This window comes from Tiliqua scincoides, chromosome 6 (genome assembly GCF_035046505.1).
Source record: "Tiliqua scincoides isolate rTilSci1 chromosome 6, rTilSci1.hap2, whole genome shotgun sequence".
Classification (NCBI taxonomy): domain Eukaryota; kingdom Metazoa; phylum Chordata; class Lepidosauria; order Squamata; family Scincidae; genus Tiliqua; species Tiliqua scincoides.
Genome location: NC_089826.1, coordinates 1,771,587 through 1,798,972, shown reverse-complemented (window position 1 = coordinate 1,798,972; position 27,386 = coordinate 1,771,587). Strand labels below are relative to the sequence as shown.

The 27,386-nt window shown below is 50.1% G+C and overlaps 1 protein-coding gene across 2 annotated transcripts in view; it reads right to left on the bottom strand.

The window, feature by feature from the left end:
• HSPA12B (heat shock protein family A (Hsp70) member 12B) overlaps window positions 1-10,826 on the bottom strand; it is a 38,663-nt gene extending 27,837 nt beyond the window's left edge. Inside the window, exons 1-2 of one of the 2 annotated variants that reach the window (XM_066631996.1) lie at window positions 10,765-10,826; window positions 6,165-6,226 (exon numbers count right to left, since the gene is read on the bottom strand). In XM_066631996.1, the coding sequence (XP_066488093.1) occupies window positions 6,165-6,207 (43 nt within the window). In that variant the 5' untranslated portion in view covers window positions 6,208-6,226; window positions 10,765-10,826. Of the gene's footprint in view, window positions 1-6,164; window positions 6,227-10,592 lie in introns of both variants that reach the window. The other variant, XM_066631995.1, reaches the window with a different exon arrangement.
• Between the last annotated feature and the right edge of the window lie 16,560 nt (window positions 10,827-27,386).

Here is a 27,386-nt window from a genome sequence, read left to right as displayed (position 1 = left end):
TTTTTTGAGATGCGGCGACCAGAACTGGACACAATACTCCAGGTGTGGCCTTACCATAGATTTGTACAACGGCATTATAATACTAACCGTTTTGTTCTCAATACCCTCCCTAATGATCCCAAGCATAGAATTGGCTTTCTTCACTGCCACCGCACATTGGGTCGACACTTTCATCGACCTGTCCACCACCACCCCAAGATCTCTCTCCTGATCTGTCACAGACAGTTCAGAACCCATCAGCCTATATCTAAAGTTTTGATTTTTTGCCCCAATGTGCATGACTTTACACTTACTGACATTGAAGCGCATCTGCCATTTTGCTGCCCATTCTGCCAGTCTGGAGAGATCCTTCTGGAGCTCCTCACAATCACTTCTGGTCTTTACCACTCGGAAAAGTTTGGTGTCGTCTGCAAACTTAGCCACTTCACTGCTCAACCCTGTCTCCAGGTCATTTATGAAGAGGTTGAAAAGCACCGGTCCCAGGACAGATCCTTGGGGCACACCGCTTTTCACCTCTCTCCATTGTGAAAATTGCCCATTGACACCCACTCTCTGCTTCCTGGCCTCCAACCAGTTCTCAATCCACGAGAGGACCTGTCCTCTAATTCCCTGACTGTGGAGTTTTTTCAGTAGCCTTTGGTGAGGGACCGTGTCAAACGCCTTCTGAAAGTCCAGATATATAATGTCCACGGGTTCTCCCGCATCCACATGCCTGTTGACCTTTTCAAAGAATTCTATAAGGTTGGTGAGGCAAGACTTACCCTTACAGAAGCCATGCTGACTCTCCCTCAGCAAGGCCTGTTCGTCTATGTGTTTTGAGATCCTATCTTTGATGAGGCATTCCACCATCTTACCCGGTATAGATGTTAGGCTGACCGGCCTATAGTTTCCCGGGTCCCCCCTCTTTCCCTTTTTAAAAATAGGCGTGACATTTGCTATCCTCCAATCTTCTGGCACCGTGGCCGTTTTGAGGGACAAGTTGCATACCTTAGTCAAGAGATCTGCAACTTCATTCTTCAATTCCTTAATAACCCTTGGGTGTATGCCATCAGGGCCCGGTGACTTATTGATCTTTAATTTATCAATGAGGTCTGAAACATCTTCTCTTTTAACCTCTATCTGACTTAACTCCTCGGTCAGGAGGGGCCGTTCGGGCAGCGGTATCTGCCCGAGGTCTTCTGCCGTGAAGACAGATGCAAAGAACTCATTTAATTTCTCTGCCATCTCTAAGTCTCCTTTTATCTCCCCTTTCCCTCCCTCACCATCCAGAGGGCCAACCGCTTCTCTGGCGGGTTTCCTGCTTCTAACATATTTGAAGAAGCTTTTATTATTCCCCTTAATGTTGCTGGCCATGCGTTCCTCATAGTCTCGCTTGGCCTCCCCTATCACCTTCTTACATTTCTTTTGCCACAGTTTATGTTCCTTTTTATTCTCTTCATTAGGGCAAGACTTCCATTTACGGAAGGAAGCTTCCTTGCCCTTCACAGCCTCTCTAACTTGGCTGGTTAGCCATGCGGGCACTCTCCTGGATTTAGTGGAACCCTTCTTTCTTTGCGGTATACACCTCTGCTGGGCCTCTATTACTGTTGTTTTAAGCAGCCTCCATGCACTCTGGAGAGACTGGACTCTTTTTACCCTCTCTTTCAACCTCCTTCTAACCAGCCTCCTCATTTGAGGGAAGTCCGCCCGTCGGAAGTCAAGGGTTTTTGTTAGAGATTTGCCTGGTATTCTTCCCCCAACGTGCACATCAAAACGGATCGCAGCATGATCACTGTTCCCCAATGGCTCAGTAACATTTACATCTCTAACCAGGTCCTGCGTACCGCACAAAATTAAATCCAGAGTCACCTGTCCTCTAGTGGGCTCCGTGACTTAACTACAATGTTCTTAACTACAATTCCCAGGAGGCCTTGCAGGTCTCTTGTTATCTGGTGTGCTCCCTGGGGCATTTGGTGGGCCGCTGTGAGATACAGGAAGCTGGACTAGATGGGCCTATGGCCTGATCCAGTGGGGCTGTTCTTATGTTCTTAACTACAATTCCCAGAAAGCCTTGCAGGTCTCTTGTTATCTGGTGTGCTCCCTGGGGCATTTGGTGGGCCGCTGTGAGATACAGGAAGCTGGACTAGATGGGCCTATGGCCTGATCCAGTGGGGCTGTTCTTATGTTCTTATGTTCCTCCCCCTCTCCCCCCATGCCTTGAACTTGCTTGCTCATAACTAACTTCAAGGATGGCATCAGGAAGGGCAGAGGTGGGGAGCTGTTTTCTGAAAGGGGGCTGAGATCAGGCTGTGGGAAGCTCTCCCCCTCCCTGTGCACATGATGGAGCGTAGGGTGCGTGCAGCACCGGAGCTCTGAGTACACTCTCACCCACGCAACGCGAGCTTAATGAGGCAGACATGTCTCCCGCCCCGTCAGCACAGAGACCACACTCCCCCCTCCCTCCCGCCACACATGGTCCCAATTAGGGGAGCCAGCTAATTGCTGTTCCCCCCTCCCAGGCCCCCAGCCAAGCTTGCAGCACTGCTCCTTGGCTGAGGGGATCCAGCTGCTGGTTCAGGAGAGGGGGTGGTGGTCAGCTTTCACTTTATCAGCCAACATCTACACCCCTGCCAGGCTGTGGGGCCTCTCTCAGAGTAGGGGGGTGAGGAGATGGGCCCCAGCAGGAGAGTTCAGACCAATGTTTGCTTGCCCCAGGCATCCCAGAGTCTGAGTTGGAACAGCCACAGGGCAGGCTTCTCCTGTGTTCATTGGGGGGGGGGGAGGCACCATCTCAGAGTCCTCAATGACGTGCAGCAGTGCATGCCTCACTTAGATGGAGGATCTTTAGGCAGAAAGCAAGGAAAGCAAATGCCATCGGGGAAGCAGTGTGAGGGACAGGAAGGCCAGGGCTCCAGTCATGAGCCAATAGCTCCCATCAGCTCAGCCTACACTTCCAAGCTGCCCCTCTTTCCCTCTCTCCATTCCAGCAGCTGCCTGCTCAAGACCCTGGAGGCAGCTGGGTGCACATCCCCACTCAGCCATGAAGCTTGGCTGGGTGACCTTGGGCCAGTCACACTTTCTTGCAAGGTTGTGGTGAGGATAAACATGGGTGGGGAGAAGCAGCACAGATGCTGCCTTGTTCTCCCTGAAGAAAGGGCAGCTATGAATACTGCGCAATCGACAATTGTGGTCCACCCTTGCCCATTTCTTTGGCACATACCTCCAGTCTCTGGAAGGCACCATATTTTTAACCAGGAGGAATCGTAGGGATCCTCAGAGACTGGCAGATGCACAGTGGCATCAGCTTGCACGGACTCCCTCCAGCCTGCGTCGGCAGGCCAAGGAAGTTTCTGCTACAAATTAATCTGTTAGTCTTGAAGGAGCCACAAGACACAAAGGCATCCTCAAGGTCAGGGAATATTTTCTTTGGTCTGTCCTAACCCGCCCAACACTCAATTTTAGTGGATGTCCCCTGGTTCTGGTGTTATGTGAGAGTGTAAAGAGCATCTCCCTATCCACTCTGTCCATCCCCTGCATAATTTTGTATGTCTCAATCATGTCCCCCCTTAGGCGTCTCTTTTCTAGGCTGAAGAGGCCCAAACGCCATAATCTTTCCTCACAAGGAAGGTGCCCCAGCCCCGTAATCATCTTAGTTGCTCTCTTTTGCACCTTTTCCATTTCCACTATGTCTTTTTTGAGATGCGGCGACCAGAACTGGACACAATACTCCAGGTGTGGCCTTACCATAGATTTGTACAACGGCATTATAATACTAGCCGTTTTGTTCTCAATACCCTTCCTAATGATCCCAAGCATAGAATTGGCCTTCTTCACTGCCGCCGCACATTGGGTCGACACTTTCATCGACCTGTCCACCACCACCCCAAGATCTCTCTCCTGATCTGTCACAGACAGCTCAAAACCCATCAGCCTATATCTAAAGCCTATATCTAAAGGCATCAATTTGCATGGACTCCCTCCAGCCTGCGTGAGCAGGCCAAAGAAGTTTCTGCTACAAATTAATCTGTTAGTCTTGAAGGAGCCACAAGACACTGTTGTTTTTGCTACAAGGGACTCGCACAGAGCTACTGCCCCCTGGAAGTCCTTCTCCAACTGGCTGCAGCCCTGCCAAGGCTGACACGGGCCACAGTCCTGCCAAGACCACCAGCATCCTGACAAAGAGGACCGCAAAGGAGTCGCTTCACGGCTTCTGGCTGGACGCCGCAGCCAAGTCTCTTAAAAGGGTTGTGTTGCACAGCCCTGTCAAGAATGAGCTCTTTGCCCTTTTCCAAATGCAGCTCCTGGGATTAGCCACAGAAACTCTCCCTGTGCAGAATCAATGGCTCGAACAACATGGCAACATGGGCTTCTCGGCTGTTCCCTAAGTGAATTTTTCTGTCTCTGGTGGCTGTCATGTTAATATTTCATTTTGTACAAAAAGAAATCCAGCATTTTGAAAAGAAACCGAAGTGGAAGAGCCAGTCTTCGGGGGGGGGGGGGGCTCTTCACGCAAGCCTTCATTTCCAGCATTGGGGGGGGAGTGGGGGGGGATAAATCAAGGCAGCACTCTGATTTTTAAAAAGTGGTTGCTGTCTGGGATCAGAGCTCATGCAGTTGGAACTCTGCAGACAAGATGCTTTGCAAAAAGATACACAATTCCAAGTAAACAAGACAATTGCCTGTGTAAATAATGCATTGCTCCAGAGTGTGCCCTCTCTGTGCTAAGGAAATAAATTCTGCACCCAGGAAATGCATATTTTTCAGTTCAGCAGGAAATGCTCAAGTTTCCTTGCAAAGCATGTCTGTACATGGATGGATGGGCTACAGACTTGCTTTCTGTTTAAGTCTCCAAAATTTGAATCCCACACCTAACAGCAAATTTCTCACTGTTTCTGTGGAGCTGTAGACACACAACCTGGTACAGTATATACTACTCTCAAGACAGAGACACAACATAGTTGGGAGCAAAGTTGCCTTGTCAATGGGCACTGCTCCTGCATAGGCCCCATTGAAATGAATGGAGAACTTGTGCAACCAAGAGTTTCTCATTCAGTTCAACATAGGAGACCTTAAGCATAGGAAAGGCGGTATATAAATCTCTAGACCAGGGGCCTGCAAACTCCAGCCTGTAGGCCAGATCTGATGTGCCAAGAAAATAATCTTGGGCGCGGCACAGCAGAAGAAGTCCTTACAGTTCTGCCCCACTGCCTCCCATCATTGCGCTTGATCTGTGCGGAAACTCACACCAGGCAGAAACTCACACCAACCTGCTGATTGCCCCAGAAGACTCTGCACCCTAACTGCCAATGGGAATCAGCTGTCTGGTGCAAGTTGGGCACAATGACAGGAGGTGGTGGGGCAGAACAGTAAAGCTGCACCACAGCAGCTCCGCACCAGAGATGATTCTCTTGGCACACCTGGGCCATACTTTGGGAGGCCCTGCTGTAAACAAACAAATCACTCTGAGCACACCTCAGTAAGAATAGGAAGGAAATGTTCCTGGCTGTCTGGAGAAGCCCAGGCACAGATAGAACGCCAAGAAGGCACTGCATCACTAGCCTGTACCCAAGCAGGAAGTCCTAGGGCTGAATCCAGGCATTTGCCCATCTGAGTAGCAGCACAAACAAGCAACCTCAGAGGTGTGGCCCATGATCGCTTGCCAAGTCCAAGAGGACACCACTGCACAACCCTCCAATTGCACAAAACAGCACATAGAGTGCTGAGCATCTTCTCAGACATTGCAAGGGACATTGCTTACCTTGCAAGCATGAGCCAGCCTCTGACTCAGGAGTGTGCATTCCACACCTGCTATCCTGGATGTCCTCAAATGCCACTCTTGATCCCTCCCCCCAAATCTGGCTTCCATCTACTGTACCAAAAAGCAACAGCCCTGATCTCAGTCACCGAGTGACAGCTTTGGGGTACAGAGAAATGGGTGGGGAACTCCAGTCATGGAGCTCCCCCAGAACATTCAGTCTGGCCCCTAATATCCACCTGGATGGGTCTCAAGGATGTCTCAGACTTAATGCGTCCAAGTTTGGCCCGCCGATCTTGTCCCCTCCTTGATCAACCTCCGTGTCCAACAGCAAGCAGCATTACAAATCATCAGGCTCAGCCAGAGTGCTGGATTTCCTGCTGACCCAAAATTCAAAAAAAGCCACTCTATACCACCCCACAAGTCTTACCAATCTGGAGAGTGTGCATGGCAGGTACTACGAGCGTCGTCATCTTCACATCACCTTTCTGGCTGCAAAAGAAGCAGATAAAACTGCATTTAGCTGTCCCTCCTGAACACAACAGTCCCTCGCATCTCTCCAGGAGATATCAGACCAACCCCATCAATACGTGCTAGTAGATCTTCATAGGACAGGCTCACGCATGCAGCTATGTATACCCTTGACCCTGGACCAGTGTTCACTTGAGCCCCTTTCAGCTATGAAACAGGACCTTCCCAGTTCCAATGTCTCCCTGGCCATGAATTCTCATTAGGTGTCCTCAGGCAAGTCACTTCCTCTCAGCCTCTTCCCTGGCTGCAGCATGGAAATAATAAGATATATAGCCCAATCCTATTCTTTGCAAACGGTGGCAAACTTTAAGTCCTGGGCCAACAGCATGAAAGTTGCACCGCTGTCGTGCACTCTGGGAACCGCCAGCACAAAATGCCGGAGCACTGGTGTGCATGACAGTGGCTCAAAGGCCCCTTGCTCTGCACCATAGGTTGGCAGCAAGGGCTGTTTGGGGGAGGATTGGGGCACTTCTGGGTGGGGAGTGGGCTGGGCAGGAAGCAGTTGAGGGACAGGAGGGAGAAGATCTCAGTGGTAGCCACAGGCACCAAGATCCTATCCCGCTTCCCTCACCCTCTGCACCTCCTCAGACTCACTCCAGCAAAACTGGAGATACATTAGAGGCCAGATGGCCTATGAGGAAGTAAGTGACAAAATTCTTACTTTTACTCCTGGGCCTCTGGTCCACCCCCACCCCCATAGCATGTAGTGTGTGCTCTGTCAGTGGTGCTATATGCTGTGGGCTGGTAGGTGATGGGATGGGGCCCTTCATTTTTTAGCATTGTTGCAAGGACAACATCAAGATAATGCATATATATGCACAGTCAATGCAAGAGTGTGTGCATGCGTGCACAGTATAAATAGAATGACACACACACACACACACACACACACACACACACACACACACACACAATATCTGTGTTGAACCTAGGCTGTGATAATTCTCACTGTAAAGCGACTACAAAGGCATCCAGATGGAAGGATGACGGGGTTCTGTCAGTGGCTGTGAGCCATTGCGGGTCCCCAGAAACTCCGTGCTCCGAGCTGATGTTGCTCGGATTCCTCTGGTTGTTGGGACAAGCGGCAAGGAGTGACCCTCTGCAGAGGGGCAGGACACATCTCTTTTCCAGGCTCTCTGGAAGCCCCAAGAGGAAAGGCGTCATGCTAAAAAAAACCCTTCAGCTGCCACTCTTTTCCTGTCCAGGGACATTTTCCCCACTCTGTTGCCCTATAAATAGAGAGGCAGGAATGGGTGGGTAGGAGACAAAGAGTGGATGCTAAGATATCAGCTGCAAAGATCTCCAGGGCGAGGTCAAAGAACAGGGTGGTGTCACAGCCACCAACCAAAACTGGCACCTGCTGCATTTTATTTCTTTATTCAAATCCATTTATACCCTTCCCCCCCCCCCCACTTACTGTACATGGACACCCATTTCATGGGTTCTGTGTACTGTGCCCAGAGGCTGCAGCTGATACCTTCTGGGGTGGGCTATCAACCTGCTGGCTTGGATATTGACCAGAGCCTGATCACCTGGAAGCACCTGCCCCCTGTCTCCACAACTGGCTTCTATGGAGAACCAATCAGGAGATGTCAAATTTGCATGCACGTCATAGTGCCCCAGTCATCCCAGAGCAGCACGGAATTCTAGCTGAACTTCTGATCTCTCACTGGAACATCTCCACTTCAGCCCCCGCTCTCCTCTGCACTTATCCTTCTGCTCCCCCCCCCTTCCTTTTTCAGATCCAGGAAGTGGGAAGCAGAGGAACAGTGATGAGGTTGGCAGGTTGGCAGGGAAGGGAGGGTGCCATGGGGAGGCCAGGAGGAGGCATGTAGAGGCAGCTGGCACATGGGGGAACAGGGCGCCTTCTATGACTGCTCTGCTACCCAAAGTGACCACAAGTGTTTCCCTCACGCAGCTTTGGTCACCAACTAATTTCTGCACATGCCCAAGCTGGCCTGAGGTCCCTTTCAGTTTGGAAAGCTCCAGGGACACTTCTCCAGCTCAGAGAGCTGCTGCTTCCATGAACGCCAGTTTGGCAACACAACCCCACAATCCTTAAGCTGGAGTCGAGGAGATCAGCCTTTTCAAACCCAGAAGCAATGCCAGGAATGGCACCATCCCTTCTCCCCTCCATTTGTCTGACTCTCTCCTGGCTCGCAAGAGTTTGCTCTTCCACTCCAACTTCTGGCAGTGAAAGTATTGTGTTTGCTATGATGTAAAGAGCAAAGTGAACGCAGATTATAATTTCCATCCGTGGAATCAAAGGGCATCGCTACAGAGCGAGCCGCAGGCATGTGATTGGCTTAAACGGCATTGCGCCCACTGCTGCCCCGTCCCCCTCTCCAAAAAACCACCGTTGGAAAGGGAAGCTGAATGAGTAAGTTGGCCACAAAGCCACGATTAGAATGTATTTCTCTTGCATTTTCCAGCAGAGAAAATATGTGGTGAGGCTCACCTCATGGTTCTCACTTCTAGACCTGCAAAGTAAATTTGCTGAAGAAACTGCCCAGCTCAGTTTCTTTCACGACTGAGACGGCATCTTGTACCGTGTTTTTGCTGTCACCAAGAAATGCACAATCAGATCTCAAGCTCCATCGTTCCAGACCCTCCACAGTAAGACAGACACCCAACGGTCTGGAAGTTTCCAGCACTCGGCAAACAGGGTTTTTAGGTACTGGAAAACTCCCAAGATTCTGTCAAGCAAGGAATGGGTGATAAATTTAAAAAGGACTGTGATTGGTGTGTGTGTGTGTGTGTGTGTGTGTGTGTGTGTTTTGAGCATTTGATAATGCTCAAATGTGCAAAAGTTAGGCCACTTGTGTTACATACAGGACGAAACAGTCCTGAAGAGCAAGGGATTTGTAGCATTTGACTTCCACACCATCAGTGTGTTCCAATCAGTGATTCATGGGGGTCAAATTAGTATCTTGTGTCGGTTTGTGTCTTTGTGCTTTCAAAGTCTTCTGCTGGAGCCGTTCAAAGATTCATCGCCAGTCCAGCATCCCTGCACCATGAATGCTCCATTCCCAGAGAGGATAAAGGAAGGTCATGAAAGTGATAAGGAAAAGCAATGAGAAGGAAAGCAGATTTGCTCTGGAACTTTGGACAGCTTGGCAGCCTGTAGGTATCAGGGTATGCTGCATCATGGCCCATGTAGTACTGATGAAGCTTTGTGATATATGTCATCAGCGTTTCCTAGAACAGTTTCTGCAGTGTTCCCCCAAATGCCCGGACATCTCCCACATTCCTCTAAGATGGAGAGGTGAGGGCCAGAAGTTTGGGCTCTTCCATAATCAAGGAAAGTCAAAGATTTCCCCAGCCCTTAAAGGGAACTGTGTTTGGTACATTTTTCTGCAGGTCTCCTGTGCTCCACCAGCTGACTGACTGACAGAAATTCAACAGGAGAAGCTTCTCCCAGTCCTACAAAAACTGGGAAAGCAGCTGTGGAGCTTTTAAGGAAGAAAGGACGAGAGCTGTTTTCTCAGGGTAAAGCAGGAGCAACAGGTCTCTATTCCAAACCCCCGGAATCTTCACAATCCCTGACATTATTTGAACCCCCCCTTCCACACACACACATCAACACAGAGACTTCCTTTCCAGAGCTGGCAACAGACTCACAGCCAACTCCTCACATTGTGTCAGATTGCAGCCACACTGAGAAGAGGCACAATTCACCCTGTGTCACTGACAGTCGGAATGGCTGCACAAAAAGGTAGAATGTCCACTTCCCCAAATTCCCCCCATTTCCCCCTCCCCCCTTTTCACAAAACTGGAACACATTCTAATGCTTCTGGGGGGCCGCAGCAGTGCTGTCCTTCCCTTCCTCCACCAGCACAGTGACTGTGCTCCTTCAATGGGACCTAGGAATTCTGCTTCCATTTAGAGACACCCCCCAGATAGAGGGCTCAGGTTTGCACCCCCTCCCCCGACCCACATTCTTCTCCATCCTGAAGATTTGCTGCTTGTGGCAGTTTCCTCTCACTGCAAGCTGTAGCCTCCTGTTCGTATGTTCACCAGGACCTTGCAAGGCAAGCCAGTGGAGCCTTGCAATGGCTGCCTTGGGCTTTGTGGTTCAGCAAGCCTCGAACCCAAGCCTCACACACCCTCTGAGCCTAGCGGAGCCTTGTCAGCTGTGCCGTCTAATCCATACCACTCTCGCTGGCATAGAAAGACCAGGGATCAGAGGGACCAAGCAGCCCATGCCGCCTGTCCCCGTCTTCGCCACCACGGCGACTTCGTTCCAGGTCCTTCCTCTGAACCAAGTGGCCCGTCAGTCTACCCCTAACTCTCCTCATTCAAAGGATTCCCCCAGAAATCAGCTCACCACAAACCGCTAGTGCCAAGGAGATTTCAGCTGCTGTGTCCCAGGTGTGGCTGCCAGGACGAAGCCCCCCAGTCAGGCTGCTCTGGGTGATTTGTCTGGCTCTGGCTGCGCCTTCGCAGCTGCACCCCCAACTTGGGCCTCGCCTCTTTACCTCGTCAGCCAGGGATCATACCCAGAGCCGGTGCCTCGCCCTGGCCTCCCTGTTCCAGCTGTACTCCCAGCCTTCTCCTGCCTTTCTTTCTGGTTTCCTCCGGCCTCCCTCCCACCCACCCCCTTATCCCGGCCCAGCCCAGCTCTGGCTCCGTTTCAAATTGCAAACCCAGCTGCAGATGTGCACGGGGGAGGAGGCTCAGCCTGCCATTCCATCCTCCTGGGGGAGTGTAGCCGAAGCTCCTCGCTTGCCTTGGCTGGCCGGGAGTCTGCAGGCTGCAGTGCATACCCCCCAATGTGTGGGCAGGCTCCTGGCTCCCTCTGGATTCGCAGGAATGTGCAAGTTGCTGTGGGTACACATAACATGCCTGCGGGGAGAAGAGACCTCCCTGACACTTTGGTTTCAGGTAGAAGCTTTTCCAAAGGCCCTGTGAGAAGGGCAGCCCTGAAATGTATCCTAGTCGGGCCTTTAAGATCTTCCTATTGTTGTCAGAGTGGGAATGGTGATGAATACAAAGATGTGACCCTCACATGGTTGAAGGGAGCATCTTGTAGGTTGCTGCAGCGCCCAGGCAGTTTCCTTTCATCCCACAACACATGTCCCCATCTGGCCCTCCTGAGACACATTGGAAGGACAGCAAGCCCTTGCAAGTGCTGCAGTCTGCTGGGAAAGCACGTATGGCGGGACAGAAGCATCACTGCCTATAGCCTGCACACACAGGCACAACTTATTGGGTCCCGCTGTTGATTGATTTGAAAACGTTTAGCTCCAGGAGGTTTTCCGAGTGACTTGCAGAAAATCCTCACAACAAGTGGTGGACATGAACGTGAAGCACAAGGGGCAGAATCACCGTTTTTTATCCAGGCTGGCCTGGATTGTCCCATCGGCTTCTTGTTCTTGTCCTCCCCCCGTCAACATGTGGTGTCGCCCGTCTCTCCTGCCTTTGGGACAGCAGAACCTCCTGTGGACAAGAGAGGAAAGGGAGTGGGGCTGAGTGCTGGAATCCCCTTGCCCCCCAAATTGGAGCCAAGACTTCCCTTGCAAGCAGTCTGGTTAAAATCACATTTCTTGAGCAGGTTTTATAAACAGACTATCACGAGAATCTGCAAAACCTGTTCTCTGGGCCAAAGTGGGCCAAGGATCGTCCTGTATCCAGTCCAAGCAGCAACCCCTCTTCCAATCACCAGATCTCTAGGAAGGAAAGCTTGTGGCACATCTCCAGCATGACACATTTCCCTGCCAAACACCTCAAGCATGACAAGAAGATGATCTCTAACAATCCAGTCTCTACCAGTCATAAAACTCTGATCTGTACGGAGTAGTCAGCCTGCCAGGCAGAATCAAGAGACACTCGATTTTTATGAAACAGGAATCCTGAGGTGCACAACTATTGGAACGTGAAGCAATCAAGGAAAGCATTTGGGGAAATATGCTCAGCTCAGTCAGTGCAACTTAGTCTCTCCGCAGGGGTCTTTTGGATGGTCTCCTCTCACATGTACATTGAGTACATGGGGGGGGGGGAAGTAGGCAGAAGAAAAGTGGGGGATCAGAAAGTAGAAGGGCATCAGGTGCACAGCAGCTCAACCTGCATCCAACTGAATGTGTGTTGAAGCCCTTTGCACATTCAGCCAAACACAAGGGTGGAATAGATGGAGCTGCTTTACACTGGATTGGACTGTTGGTCCACCTGCCTCAATACTGGCAGTGGCTTTCTGGGGTGTCAGGTGGGGGCCCTTCCCAGACCCACCTGCCTGTTAGGACTGTGCTGTAAGTGATGTTGGCTGCTATGTTTATTTCCCAGAAGTCCCCTGAAAACGACACTATATCTAAGGAAGCCCATCACTGTTGCTATGAAACTGGCAAGAGTGAAAAAAAGGTCGGCAAGGGGGCAGTTTTCCCTGACCCCACTCTAAGCTTGAGTGGAAAGGTCTCAGCTGAGAACTTTTGGCTCTGCCTAACCTTGAACGTCTTGGAGTAGGTGCCAATCAAGGAGCTGAACCTGGGAAGGGTATTTCACAGCCTGCTCACCCCTAGAAAATCTCTGTTCCCCTGTCCCCTCCCAGCTAAATTCTAAAGGTGGGGGCACACAGAGAAGGGTTTCTGATAATGATCTTGAATGGCCACGTTCTTGTGGGAGCAGGTGTCCTTAACTCTTGCTCCATGGACCATTTGTTCAATCAAAATTCCTCCTTCGGTATTCTTCTACCCAATGGAGAAAGGAAACTGGGTCCATCAAAATTAGCTTTGAAGGGTAGTTTTGATTGGAAAAACAGCTTCAGTGGGAAGACTTAAGCACTGCTTTCCCCCACTGCCAATCAAATTTGGACACAAAGCTCGGCTGCAATAATATGCTCAGAGATAGGAAGGCCGCTACCAAGCCCCCAGTGTCCCATCCAGTTTGGCCTCCTTCAGCTGTGACTAAACCACAGTCCATGACTTCAAGAGGATTTGCAGGGAGGGCGGTGAGCAGATGCAGATCCACCCTTTAAATGCGGGTGTCACTTCAGGCTTCTATCCAAGCAGCATCGAATTGGAATCTTCTCCTACTGCTCCTCCTGGACCCTGCTGCAAAGGCAGAATCAGCAAAATCAATGACATCGTAGATCAAAGAGCATTGATTAATCATCGGTTAACCTTCACGCTGACCGTCGTCAAAGACATGCTGTGCAGGATGGGCCATTTCTGCCTGTTCCAACGCAGCTGTTCTTAAGACACCAGAGGCTTCGGTCCAAATCATATTCTGCTAGCCAAAGAGCCTGAGCCAAAGGGGAAAGGTGCCAGAGTTTCCCAGCCCTGGCACAGTGCCAAAGAGGTGATGCAGCACCTTCCTGTCCAGGGATGAGAGACTCACAGGAAGGAAACACGAGGAGGACGAGGACACACCTGCTCCAGGCCGCCAAGTCCCCACAGCCAGAGCATGTTCAGCCTGGAAAGAGATCTCTGCAGGTCAGCCAGTCTCTCCCCCCTTTATTTATTTGTTTGTTTGTTTATTTTATTAACACACACATACAAACATATAACATACATTTAGCAGTGCTAAATACCATATACCATTACTAATTAATCATACTATATCTCCTAATCTACTTACTCATCTATTTCTACCTCTTATTGATTTATCTATTTATTTATATAATAGATCAGGGGTGCCCAAACCCCGGCCCTGGGGCCACATGCAGCCCTCAAGGCCTCTCAATGAGGCCCTCAGGGAGCCCCCAGCCTCCAATGAGCCTCTGAACCTCCAGAGATTTGTTGCACCCCACACTGGCCTGACACAACTGCTCTCAGCGTGAAGGCAACTGTTTGACCTCTTTGCGAGAGCTGTGGGATGAGGGCTTCCTCCACTGCTTGCTGTTTCATGTCTGGGATGCAGTAGCGGCAGCAAAGGAAAGGCCAGCCTTGCTTTGTGCAAGGCCTTTTATAGGTCTTGAGCTTTTGCAAGACCTTCATTCATTCATATAAGTTCATCTTTAATATATTCATTTATGTAAACTTATGTAAATGTATTCAAATTTTAAATGTAAATTAATTCTTTCTTTCCCCAGCCCCCAACGCTGTGTCAGAGAGATGATGTGGCCCTCCTGCCAAAAACTTTGGCCATCCCTATAATAGATAATAAATTTTCCCTAATGCCCTATACTATATTTTCTAAATATTCACTTTCTACCAAGCGTAAACTAACTTTAATTGCTCCCCTAACAGTCTCTCCCCTTGAAGCGGCAAAGCGGCAGCCTACGCTGACACGTTTGTGAACAGGGAGAGCCTCGCCAAGATACCTTGCTGGAACTTTTGAGCTCAAAGGCCGTCGACCTCTGAATCCCAGGAACAGGGAACGGACCATGGAGGGTGGCCATGCACCATTTCTGAGCTTCCCAGGGGCATGGATTTGAATGGGTATGACAGCAAATTGGCACACAGAGCCTCTGGGGACATGGCAAACAGTCCTGGGATGACCTACATCCCATCGACTTGTCTATGGAATTCAGAGGGGGGTGAAGGTGAAGGCAGTAACTTGTATCCAGACCCAGGAGCCCAAGGAGGGGGGGCCGAGAAATTTCCTGGGATCTTACTTTCCTATCTCACCTGGACTTGCTGCCTGTGCGTGATGCTGGGGGTACCACAGCAGGCACATGGAATAGCTGCTGCTGCAAGCCACACACACAAGGCCCAGGAATGCATACCTGACACTCCCCAATACAGTGTCAAATCTGGGAGGAAACGGGCCTCTTACGGCAGCTCTTTGGCTTGTGGATCCGCTTGCCATGAAGGGGTGTATAGGAGCTTTGGGACACAGCTGTGGGGCTACAGCTGCTCCAGAAGTCTGTTTTGGGACCTAAACACAACGGTGCTATTTTCTGCGATGCTTTTCTATATTTTAAAGATTTTCGAGATTTAGCTGCCTTGAGTGCCCTTTGTTGAGACAGATAGAAGGGCCTTGTAGTGTTTGGTTTCCCATGTTACTGTATCCAGCTGCCAATACATGCAGACGGGTAGATCTGGGCTCTGCAGCGGGAGGCCCGGTAGACCTGGGCTCCAAAAATTATTCCAGCTGTCACCACCTTCCCCCACCCTGTTTCCTCCGCCTTTGAAGGGGCTCAAAATAAACTTTGTACCTGTATCCCCTGAGAAGATTCCTCTTGGAGGCCCTGGCTGGGAGGTGCTCTGAACACTACGGACACCCAGCAACGACTGCAGGGACCATTTCATCACCACTTCCTGAGAAACCCCACCCAACGAGGGTGGTGGGAGGAATCACCCCCTTTCCTTTCCAGCCTTCCTCTGCTGTTATGGCTCCCACATCTACTCCTATCCCGGCTTCTGGAGATCTCAGTGCCTTGCCCAGAACGGGATCTGCTGAACGCCGTCCAAGCTGTTCACATTTTCTTTTTAAACTTGCTCATAGGATGCAGGCTGAACACACCCGATCTGGGAGGAGCTCACCAGCTTTCCTGCTTCACAATAGAACTGATGTTTATAAATCCACATTGAATGAGGGGTTTTTTTTGGGGTCAGAGCTAGAATAAATAACCTGAGCTGGGCACAAACACTGGCAAGGTTGCTGCTGTGTTAAAGGTGGGGCCTTTTGTCTTCTCTCCAAGACTTCCTCTGGCTCATAAACGCAGGGACTCCCCTCCCATGAGAACTTTTCTTCTAAGACTCCTAGAGAATCTGTCCTCAATGCTGTTGGGCAGGAGCAAGGTCAGTCGTCGCCATCATCATCATCATCACTTCTCCTCCGGGAACACTCCACCAACAGCCCACCTTGTATAAAGTGTGAGCTGCAAAGGCGGTGGAAGAAGCAGGAGTCCTTTGGATGATGGGGAAATGGACTAGAGGGGCTCCTGGGCTGATCCAGCTAGGCTCTTCTGAAGGTCCTGCATTGCCACCCCCTGGACTACTGACTGGGAATGATGAGTACTCCTTTCTGTAAGAGTGCATGAATTGTCCTCAAGAGTGTTCACATACTGATAACTCCTGATTAAGATGCTATTCTAAAATGGCTGCATTGCCTGACCTGGTTCATTGTTTAGCAAGAGAAAATGTGGCCAGCAGTGTGACTTTTTCTTCCACAGTCCCATGACCCTCAGTCACCCAAAGGCATCCTCTCTCCCCTCCCCCCACGACAACTCAGGTCTTTCATCCTGATTATCTCTCATACCTGGGACTGCTGCCCAGAATACCTACCTGATACCACCATCTCATTTTCTTCACATCACTCCGAAGCCCACCTTTAAACCTAAATGGGTTTAAATAACAAAAAAGGAAATGGTTGAATCAGAAACTTCCTGGTGGCATGAAGTGTGGGGCAGTGGAACAGCCTGCCTTGGAAGGTGGTAGACTCTCCATCGTTGGAGGTCTTTAAGCCAAGGCTTGATACCCACCTGTTGGAGATGCTGTAGCTGTGGACTGAGGATCTTGCAGGTCTCTTCTGACTTTATGATTCTGTAAGCTGCAGCTAGCCACATCTCAAACGGCGATGGCACCTGCAAGACAGTCCTCCAAGACAGCCTCAAAGCACGGCCAGACTCCAACCTTGTGAGTTTTTTTTAACACCCATTCAGCTTTATAAGCATCTTTTTTTTTTTTTTTTTGGTCTTTTTAGCATAATAGGGATGGTTTTTGGCTGTTTGGTTCAGAGTAACCCTCTTTCTGGCACAGTTTAATGTGTGTGAAGAAAGAAATAACATTGACAGGAGAGCAGGCCTGCTCCCGCAGCTTGATCACTGCTTCCAGTTAGGTGGAACCAACTTCTCTGTGAGAACTTTTGGTTCAAGATCCAATGGGGGAAGATCAGAGTACAAAAGAAGCCTGGACCTCCCCCAGCCCACCTTACGTGGTTGATGGTTTCAAGCTGATGCCCTTCCTCACATTGTGAATGGCTGGGAGCAGGGGGGGGGGAACTAATAACAAAAGATAATTGTTTTCATTAAAAAAGCTGATATGGTGCATTACACAGAGACTTACAATCTATTTTCCAACTCTTGACCATTTTCCATTTTGGTTGTAGGTTGGTCTAAAGAAGGCATCGGGGCACAGACTACTCAAAGAAATTCATGCAAACCCTCTTGATGCCATAGGATAATGGCATCTGTTCTGACAATTCTGTGTTAAAAGTGCGTCTTTAGCTACAATGAACTCCACTAGAGAGTTGGCAGCCTGCTGAGGGAGAATCAAACTCATCAGTAAGCATTAGGGGTTGATTTCTGCTTTAATTGTGGATAAAATTTTTGCCTGCTCCCAGGCTCCTCTCCCCCACGCCTCCCTCTCAATCTCTCCCCCATTACGCCTTTGTCTTTTCTCATCTCCCTCCCGAGCACAACAACAGGCATGGAATTATTGCAGCCTCCGTGACGCAGAAAAGCTTTTAGCCAAGGCTGCTCGCTCTCCCCCTCGATGTGGTGCATTAATAGCTCCTTAATTTTTTGACTGAGTGGTTTAATTCCGAGCTTCTCTGTTACCGCCGTGCTGGAAGGGAGGTGATCGGGGTTGCTCATCTGCTTGATGTAATTGCCCTTGGCAGGGAGACAGGTGACCCCTTGTATCACTCTGGGGGAGGATTTTGGATACATCAAGGCATGAAGGGTGCCAGGAGATAAATACCTGTGCATGCTCTCCCTCCACAAGCCAGCACCATTTTCAGAGCTTACAAATAAACTGAGAAAGGAGAGGGACGTGGGGGGAGGAGTGCATGTTGTGCCAGGATGGAGGGCTTGGTCCTGGGGCTCAGGTACAGGCACCACTGCCATGTCTACAGTTCTTGCACGGCCCAAGTGTTCCTTGGCACAGTCAGTGCTTCCACTGGCTGTCCAGATACTGACCTGATAACACAAGCCGGGCTCCCCCCCTCCAGTTGTCTGTTGAATACAATTTTTCCTTTGCAGGGAGAAGCGTTGGCACATTGCAGGGGCCCAGGGAGGGTTCAAGGTGCTGCAGGGGGCTGGGTCTCTAGGAAGTGAGGGGCCAACATGGGTCCAAAAAGCAGGAATGAGATGGGAGAGCATCTCAAGAGGACTCCTGCCCAGAATGAATTGCAAGCTCTTAATGTGAAGATAAGACAGCTGGATTTCAGGCATCAATTCAAAATACATGTTCTGTATTCAGGAACAAAAGAAGGACCTGGCTGAGCAGAACCAAAGGGCCACGTAGCTCAGGAGTCCACCAAATGCCTCCAGGAAGCCAACCAAGAAGGCCTGAAGGCAAGAGCCTGTCTTTACCGCTTGTTTCCCCCAACTGGCATTCGGCCGCACCTTTCCTTTGAACATGGAGGAAGTAGCGTAGCTACAGGGGGAGCATAGTAAGTATTGCAAGTGTACAATGTGCTGGTTTGCAACCCCTCCCACTCTCCGACAGAGCCATTTTGGGCAACAGCAACACTGGCAGAACAGCTGACCAGAATGGCTCTGACAGCAAGTGGGAGGGGCTGCTTTCACACCCTGTTGTGGCACCTGTAATACTTCTTGTTGGCATCCTTCAGTCTCGGAAGACTATGGTATCGCGCTCTGAATAGTGTTCTGGAACGGAGTGTCCTCTCCAGTGCACGAAGCCTGAGTAAAGTAGATATGGAGGACAGACTGTTACCCATGCAGCAAATCCCCCCTCTCCACGTCGCTGAAATGGTCCAATGGAAAGCCAGAGGCCAATACGGTTGGTTCCAGCGGCATCGCAGGAGTTGCCAGAATGTGACTGTGTTCATGAACTGCCTCAGGGGCTCCGGCTCCTGATTTTGCCTCGAGGTTGACTCCTGAAGCCTTTTCCATAACTGGATGTAGCCACAAGGCAGTGGAGGTTTGGGATCAGAGTTTTCCTTCTCTCAGATGAGCTGCCTTCCCAGGCTAAGGAGTCCCATCTACCCGGGGGGGGGGGGTAGATGTAATACTTATCACACTCCATAGCTATACTACGGCATCCACAGACTCCCCAGTGTGTGCAGAAGGTCAGGATTTCTGGAATTGCATTTCTAGTTAGATCATATTATTTGCTCTTTTCGTTCCAAGCCGACCTACGAACCTCACCAGGTGGAGGTTCTACGGGCTTTGCTCTTGAGTAGCTTCCAAGCACTCTCTGCAGGGCATGCCTAGTAGGTACTGCATCCAATTTGGTCAAACGTCTCTGTCTCCACTTAATCAGGCCCAGGTAGTTTTCACCAGCCAGCTCATCACACCTCCCTCATTCTCTTCAATCCCTTTTTATTTAGGGCTTCTAGTGAACTGGAGACCATTTGACACTTTGCCCACCTAGTCCATATTTATGGGCTATTCCAGGGGTCTCCAAACTACGGCCCACGGCCACATCCACCCCACCACATTTTATCCAGCCTGCAACAACTTGGTTTTTTTTGGCAGAGCATTTGCTAATGTTTGATATTTTTACTCCTTCTATATCAAATAAAGCATTGCTCTTTGCAATTGTCACATTTCTCTTTTGTTCTGAATCATATCATGCTGATTAAAGAAGAGATTCAAGTAAAACTTATTCTTTCGTTTAAATTTCATTCATTCATTGATAAAACTGATTTTTTTTCAGTCCACAAAAATGTGTGAAATATATGATGTGGCCCTCGTGCAGGAAAGTTTGGAGACTCCTGTGATATTCAGTGGGTTGTTAGGCTCGATTGCTTGGGGGAACTATTGTCATTTGATTTGAAATAAGAACCCCTGTGGTTCTATCAGTCTTGGGAGAAATGAGCTTTCCCACTTAGCCTGGTCTCCTTAGAGTTGCCGGGATGCTGGCAGAGTATAGATTTATCAGTCTCTGTCCCGTCCCCCCCCAGTTCAGAAGCTGACCGAGTAATCTGTGAAACAGAACAGAAAGGGGTATCTTGACTGCTAACCAGTAGGCAGTGCTCCCTTTGCTCATCCTCTAGCTATCCACCAATACCAGGCTAGATCGGTATACTGTATACATTGATCGGGTGCTTACTACTCTGAGGCTGCTGGAGAAATCCTCACACATTAGCCATGTCTTCCAACTTCCTTGCTGCTGACATCATAAGGGCATCATACACTACTTTGTGAAACAAATCATGCACGAAATAGACCTGGGGCCAAAGCACTGAGTACAGTTTATGACATGCATGTGCTGACCCATTTGTTGATGTGCTCCTTGAATAGATAACACTGGGAGTTTACTTGTGCCCGAAGTGGTGCAAAATTGTGGTTGGAGGTCAGGGGGACCTTAACCCACTGCTCCAGCCACAGTTCTAAATTTGTTCTCACCCCTCCCCCAGCACACACACACGCTATTTTAATTAGGCACAAAGTTTCCATTGGCTTTCACTTGGATTGGAACCACGGTGGGGGCAACATGTTAAAGAGCCTCCCTTTCCCCTACACCTTTGTCTTGATTTGGGGGTCCTCCCAGCATTATTTGTTTAAAAAGAACAAAAATTAACATGCCAGCACATGTGTTTAATCAAACATGTGCTTTGGCTTTAATCTTCCAGGTACTCGTCTGCCAATAAAGTTTCTCTAGGGGACTGACGCAACCTGCTTTTGCATGTAGGAGAGCTCTATTATTTACTTCCAAGTCCTGTTGAACCTGCACAGTATATTCAAAAATAAAGCAAATATTATGAAGGCCCCTCCATAAGCCTCTGGTGACCTACTGTCCTGATGAAGCAGGGACTTCTACGCTGGACTTCTCACTGCCGAGAGAACTAGGGCGCATGGCAATAGTTCACAATCCCCCAAAGGGATGGGTTGTTGGGAGAAGCTCTCACCACCAGTGCTGGTCAGTGGTCAGCACTTGGGAGAGCCGCAGGCAAGCCAAGTCTGCAAACACACTGGACAGTCCCTGGAAGCCACAGCAGGTGAGTCAGCAGAAAGAGAGGCACAGAACATCCATGGAAAAGGAATACTCTTAAATATTCTCTTTTTTAACCTATGAGCTGATAAGTTATGAATGACAGCCCAGCTGCTTTTCAGTCCTTTACCCTACCAGTCCACTGCCTGCCACATTCTTATTCCCTTCTGCCCTGAAGAGGAAGAGGCTTGAGCACACTCTCTGACAACTCAGCCCTCAGCCCTTGCCCTGATGCTCCTGCATCAAACCTCAGACTCCAGCAGAATACACCGAAGGGCTCCCTTCCATTCATTTGCACGAGGGACACTTGCACTGGGAAGTTCTCTCTTGCAGTGGCATAGCTAGAGGGGGTGAAAAGCACTATGTTTTACAGGGAGATTCACTGCGGCATGCAAATGGCCCCTCCCCCTCCTGTTCAAAGCCATTCTGGGTGAGGGGAGCAAAATGTCAGCATTTGCCTCCGTTTTGCTCCCTCTGCCAGGAATGGCTCTGAAGGGGAGGGGCCGCTTGCAGGCTGTGATGAGGCTCCCTGCAAAACACTTGCTATGCACCCCGTCTGCCTATGCCACTGCTCTCTTGCATTGGGAAGTGATGCAGGAGAACACATACACTGGCAGCTGGGAGTGGGATTGAACCCTGTGGCGGGCAAGGTCTGTTCATCTCCTGCTCTGCTACCTTTGGTGATGGTAAAAGCAGCTCCCGAGGTGCCTGCCTTGTCTTGTCTCCTGGCGGGGCCGCCTCTAAGCGCAGTCAGAGAAGATTGTTTCTGACAGGGCCACTCGGATCTCTTCTTAAACACTGTGTTCCAGTTAGAGAAAAGCATCATCTCCTCTTCGTTCTCTCGCTTTGCGTGTCACTCTGCGTCTCGGAGATACGGAGACTGGGAAGCGATGGCACAGCATGTCTTTGTCACAAGGATTTAGGCTCCCGGGGTGGTCTTGAGGGACAGGAACATGCTGTGCTTTCCTCGTCAGTTAAGTGGAGACAGGGCCTGGCTATTAAGGCAGGCCTTGTTTTATCAAGGCTCTCTTACCATATCACTCCCAATTGCTGCTTTTTCCATGAAGATCTTTCTCCTTCACACTTGCTCTGAGCCATTAGCTGCCAACGGGAGGAAACTTTGGCTGGAAACTTGGAAGCCAGGCTGCTCAGGAACTAGGGTTAGGCACAGACCCTGGAAGTGGAACAGGCTCAGAGGGTGCAAGGCAGCCTGACTCATCGGCTTGCTGGGTTCAAAGGCAGGGCCATTGGTCCAGTGCAAGGTCCTGCAAGGTCAGCCAGCCAGACGCCCCTGGGAACGCGGCAAGTCGAGCAAGGAGGGAACTTCCCCCCACACCCCAGCAGCTGGACATCAGAGCTAACTGCGTCTAAAGAGGAAGGGCCAAGAGCCACTAACACAGCAGTCCTCTACAAATGTGCTACATATTTGTAAACAGTTGTTCTGCCAAATTCCTGTTCTGAGCTTTACCTAAAGAACTCATGCCCACTTTACACTCATTAGTTCCCCCAGCTTAACCACAGCCAGATCTAGCAGCCTGCAAAAACGACCACTGTGCCCCAGCACCCGTAGGAAGGAGACTAGCCATTGGCTGGCTTGCCTGTAAGCCTGCAGGGTCCCTCCTTCAAGCTGCGCCACCTCAGCTCTCTACCACTCAGCAGTCCCTGTGGGATTAGTCTGTTAGTTAGCCCATGTTCAGTGCACCAGTCCATGGCCAAACCTCCAGTCAGGGTGCCAGCTTGTTGTTTGCCAGCCCATGAATCAGTGTGCCAGAAAGTCAGTTAGCCCGGGAGTCAGTCTGATAAGTAGAGCTGTGAGTCAATCCGTGAGTCAACAAGCCAGTAGGTCCATTTGGCCAAAAAGTCAGTCCATTTTGCCACCAAGTGCCCTCTCCCATCTCCAACTAGAACCCACAAACTTAGGTGCTCCTTATATCCTGTAATAACCTGATTGCCTCCAGTGGCTGCAGCTGGGCAGCACATCCTCTGCTCGGTGGCGTAGCTAGAGGGAGGGCAAAGCACTCAGCCTGGCAGGGAGGTGGGCAAGCGGCCCCTCCCTTCAGAGCCATTCCCGGGGGAAAGGCAAAACGCAGCCTTACGGCATCCAGTGCAGTGTCCAGTGCAGGTAGAGGCCGCGCTGGTCTTGCTACTCATAAGCTGCATGTCTGTGTGGCATGGAGTGAACAGCTCCTGTGCAGCCCCCATCACCTCAGGGTGCCCTCCAGCAAGAGTGTGAGGTCGCCTTTCCTAAACAGTGCCACAGCAGTGGACACTGACTGCCTTTCACAAATCCCCTCGTGAGATGCTCTTCTTCCCCAACCCAGGCAGAGAAGATCCCTCTCCATGTGTTCCATCCATTGCCCTCTTGCGGCTGACTGGGTACCATGTCTGACGAAGTGGACTCCAGTCTGTGGAGAGACTATGCAAAAAGTCTATGCAAAAGAGAGCGACTAAGGTGATTACTGGGCTGGGGCACCTTCCTTACGAGGAAAGGCGTTTGGGCCTCTTCAGCCTAGAAAAGAGACACCTGAGGGGAGACATGATTGAGACATACAAAATTATGCAGGGGATGGACAGAGTGGATAGGGAGATGCTCTTTACACTCTCACATAACACCAGAACCAGGGGACATCCACTAAAATGGAGTGTTTCCCCTGGGGGCTGGGGATAAGAATAGGCCCTCAGTTTGGCTGTACTTGTCGTAAGAGGCGACTAAACAGCCACTGGGTAGATGGGGCTTGTCAGCCTGGGAAGGCAGCTCATCTGAGAGAAGGAAAACTCTGATCCCAAACCTCCACTGCCTTGTGGCTACATCCAGTTACATCTGAGGCAGTTCATGGCTGAACACAGTCACGTTCTGGCAACTCCTGCAACGTCGCTGGAACCAACCATATTGGCCTCTGCCTTTCCATTGGACCATTTCAGCGACGTGGAGAGGGGGGATTTGCTGCATGGGTAACAGCCTATCCTCCATACCTACTTTACCCAGGCTTCGCGCACTGGAGAGGACACTCTGTTCCAGAACCACCATTCAGAGCGTGACACCATAGTCTTCCAAGACTGAAGGATGCCAACAATGTGGGAGAGTTGGAACAGACAAAAGAAAATATTTCTTTATTCAGCGTGTGGTTGGTCTGTGGAACTCCTTGCCACAGGACATGGTGATGACATCTGGCCTGGATGCCTTTAAAAGGGGATTGGACAAGTTTCTGGAGAAAAAATCCACTACAGGTTACAAGCCATGATGTGTATGTACAAGCTCCTGATTTTAGAAATGGGGTATGTCAGAATGCCAGATGCAAGGGAAGGCACCAGAATGAGGTCTCTTGTTATCTGGTGTGCTCCCTGGGCATTTGGTGGGCCGCTGTGAGATACAGGAAGCTGGACTAGATGGGCCTATGGCCTGATCCAGTGGGGCTGTTCTTATGTTCTTATGTTGGAAGCCAGGGCCGCAGTGGACGCACCAGTTTTTAAGATGCTCCTGGTTGCATTCACTGCAATAGCTTCTAACAGCTACTTCTCTGAGATGAGATCTTGAAAAAGTCCCTTTGCAGCTTTGAACAGATGGTTGTTCTGCAGACATAAACAGGTGACATAAACAGCTCCTGGCCATGGATGGCTGCACCTGTGGATTTTGTACATCAGGCTATTGCCAGGGCAGGCAAAGCCAGTTCTTTTCTGACCAGTCGGCTGCCTCTGATGCCAGGTGCAACTGATGTGTAGGTGTGGAAAGAAAGGTGCAGAACTGTTAAGGTTTCTTGCCATTCCTTCCAGCTCAGTGGCTTATTCTACGTTCTCCTGGGTCCCTTCCCTGTGTGTCCATCATTCTCCTGCTTAATGCTCTGACCTTTCGCTATGCTGCAGAGGGGGATGGCAACCTCCAGCATCACCACCAGCCCTCTCTGCCCATGCAGTAACAAGGTGCAGGTGGACTCCATCTGCCAGGAGACAAGGAAGCTTTCAGCCTGGAAAATCTCAGCTGCAGACACATTAGCGTGCCTGACGTCCGCTCAGGGGGGCAGATCAGGTTTCCACATGTTTGGGCTGTGAGTGAGAGGCACACTCACAGGAGCCCAGCTAGGCAGCCTGGTCTCTGTTACATGGAAAGGGCTTCAAGAGGGGGGAGGCTCTTCCTGCAGAGCAGGGAGGACAGCAGGGACACGTGGGGGGGGGCAAGATGTGAAGATGGGGGAGGGCTGCTGCCCTTTGTGAGCAAGGCCGATGCAAAATAGAATCAGACCACAAAGCGCACACTCCCCACCCCTTGACCTGTGGGATGTCCAGGGCCAGTGTGGCTCTTTGTTTGAGGAGACAGCACACTTGAGACTTGTGGTGCCTTAGCAATGTTTGTTTTTGTTACAAATGTCCAAGCAGAACGTAAGTGGTGGCAAAGAGCAGCCCACACCCACAAGGCGGCAGCAGCCCCACACTAGAACCCCAGAGACCTTCCCTTCACTGGGCAGAAGGTAGTGGGGGCATCCATTTCCCCAGGCTCTGATGGGCATGCTGTTCGAAGCCCTCGAGGAGACCTCCAACTGACCATCTTGGGCAACTAACCAGTCTATGGAATGAGACATTTGGCAGCCAAAGCGACTTCTCTCGCTTTCTCTGCCAGAACTCACGCTCTGCTGACAACCACACACTGGCTTTACACCGGCCCAGTTGGGTGGACTCAGAAGGGCCGAAGACAGCTGGGACTGAGCCCCGCCATGGCCTGGAAGTGCTGCAAAGATTGTGTGAATCAGCCATACAGATCCGCCCGCACCTACACGCAACAAGAAAAAGTTGGAGAGAAAGCAACCTGGACAGAAATATTGGTAGCAAAGCGGGATTTGGGGTCAGATGTAATTGTGCTGGACCAGCCTAGGAGGGACTGTTCGCTGCCTGGCTCCGTCAGCTCCCCGAGAGCAGAATGTTTAGGTTTCGAATTCTTTCAGAGAGTGTTTCCCTCCCTGGGATTCCTTTTGCCTTCTGGCACAGTTCCCGGGGCAGGCCCCTGGACACCTTTGGCATGCAGCAAGATTTCCTCTCCGCAACCCAACCCGCTCGCTCCCTCGTTCAAATCACACCTGGACAGTGGGAAGGGTTTTCTTTGAGATCAATTGAATGTAAACCTCAGAGCAGCCGATAGTTTTACTGCACATTTTCCAAAACAATCTGCTTCTCTCTCCCCCTCCACGCTACGACTTTCTGACGCCACCTCCCTCCCTTGGATGGGGCTCAGATAAGGAAGACTGTATCTCCAGAGCTGACTCATTTGAGGAAATGGTTGAATGGTGATGAGGGTACAGGACTGAGGTTCTTCTGGGATGGACCATGATCGTGAAATTTCACACTGGGTGAGCTTTGACACTAAGCTCAGCATCTTCTTAGGGCAGCCAGGTGATCAGGCATCAGCCCCAGCATGTCCTTTCCATACTACAGCCCTGTTCACACCAGGCTAGTAGCCAGGATTCTAGGGGGGGGGCAACAATTTTTTCAAGGGGGGCAATGATGTCAGATATCTATACTGGTGGGCAAAATGAAAGGATAAGTCTGGAGAAACATAAAACACCTGAAACTCCCCCAAATTTCAGAAAGAGAAAATAATTTGGGTTTTTTTTGAACGATGCATTCCTTAGCTGCAAAGCAACGTGACAATAATTGGCATAAAATAAATGCATCTCTGCATGCCATGTAAAATGTATTGCCTACATAGAAATAACATGCAACAGATCCTTTCATTTACACACCAGTGCAATACACAGACCTGCAACCCTGCAAAAGTAAAACATATCACTGTGATGCAGGTAGTATTTACTTGTATTGAAAGTGCCTATTTAACACCTATATAGCACCTATCTAACATCTATAGAGTGCCTATCTAGCGCCTATCTAGCACCTATCTAGCACCTATATAGCTTCTATATAGCGCCTATCTAGTGCCTATCTAGCGCCTATCTAATGCCTATCTAGCGCCTATATAGCACCTATCTAATGCCTATCTAACAACTATATAGCACCTATCTAGCACCTATCTAACACCTATATGGCGCCTATCTAGCACCTATCTAGCGCCAATCTAATTCCTATCTAGCACCTATCTAGTGCCTATCTAACTCCTATCTAGCGCCTATCTAGCACCTATCTAGCACCTATCTAGTGACTATCTAATGCCTATATAGCGCCTATCTAGCACCTATCTTGTGCCTATATAGCGCCTATCTAATGCCTATCTAGCACCTATCTATCACCTATATAGCACCTATATAACACCTATCTAGCACCTATCTAGCACCTATATAGCGCCTATCTAGCACCTATCTTGTGCCTATATAGCGCCTATCTAATGCCTATCTAACACC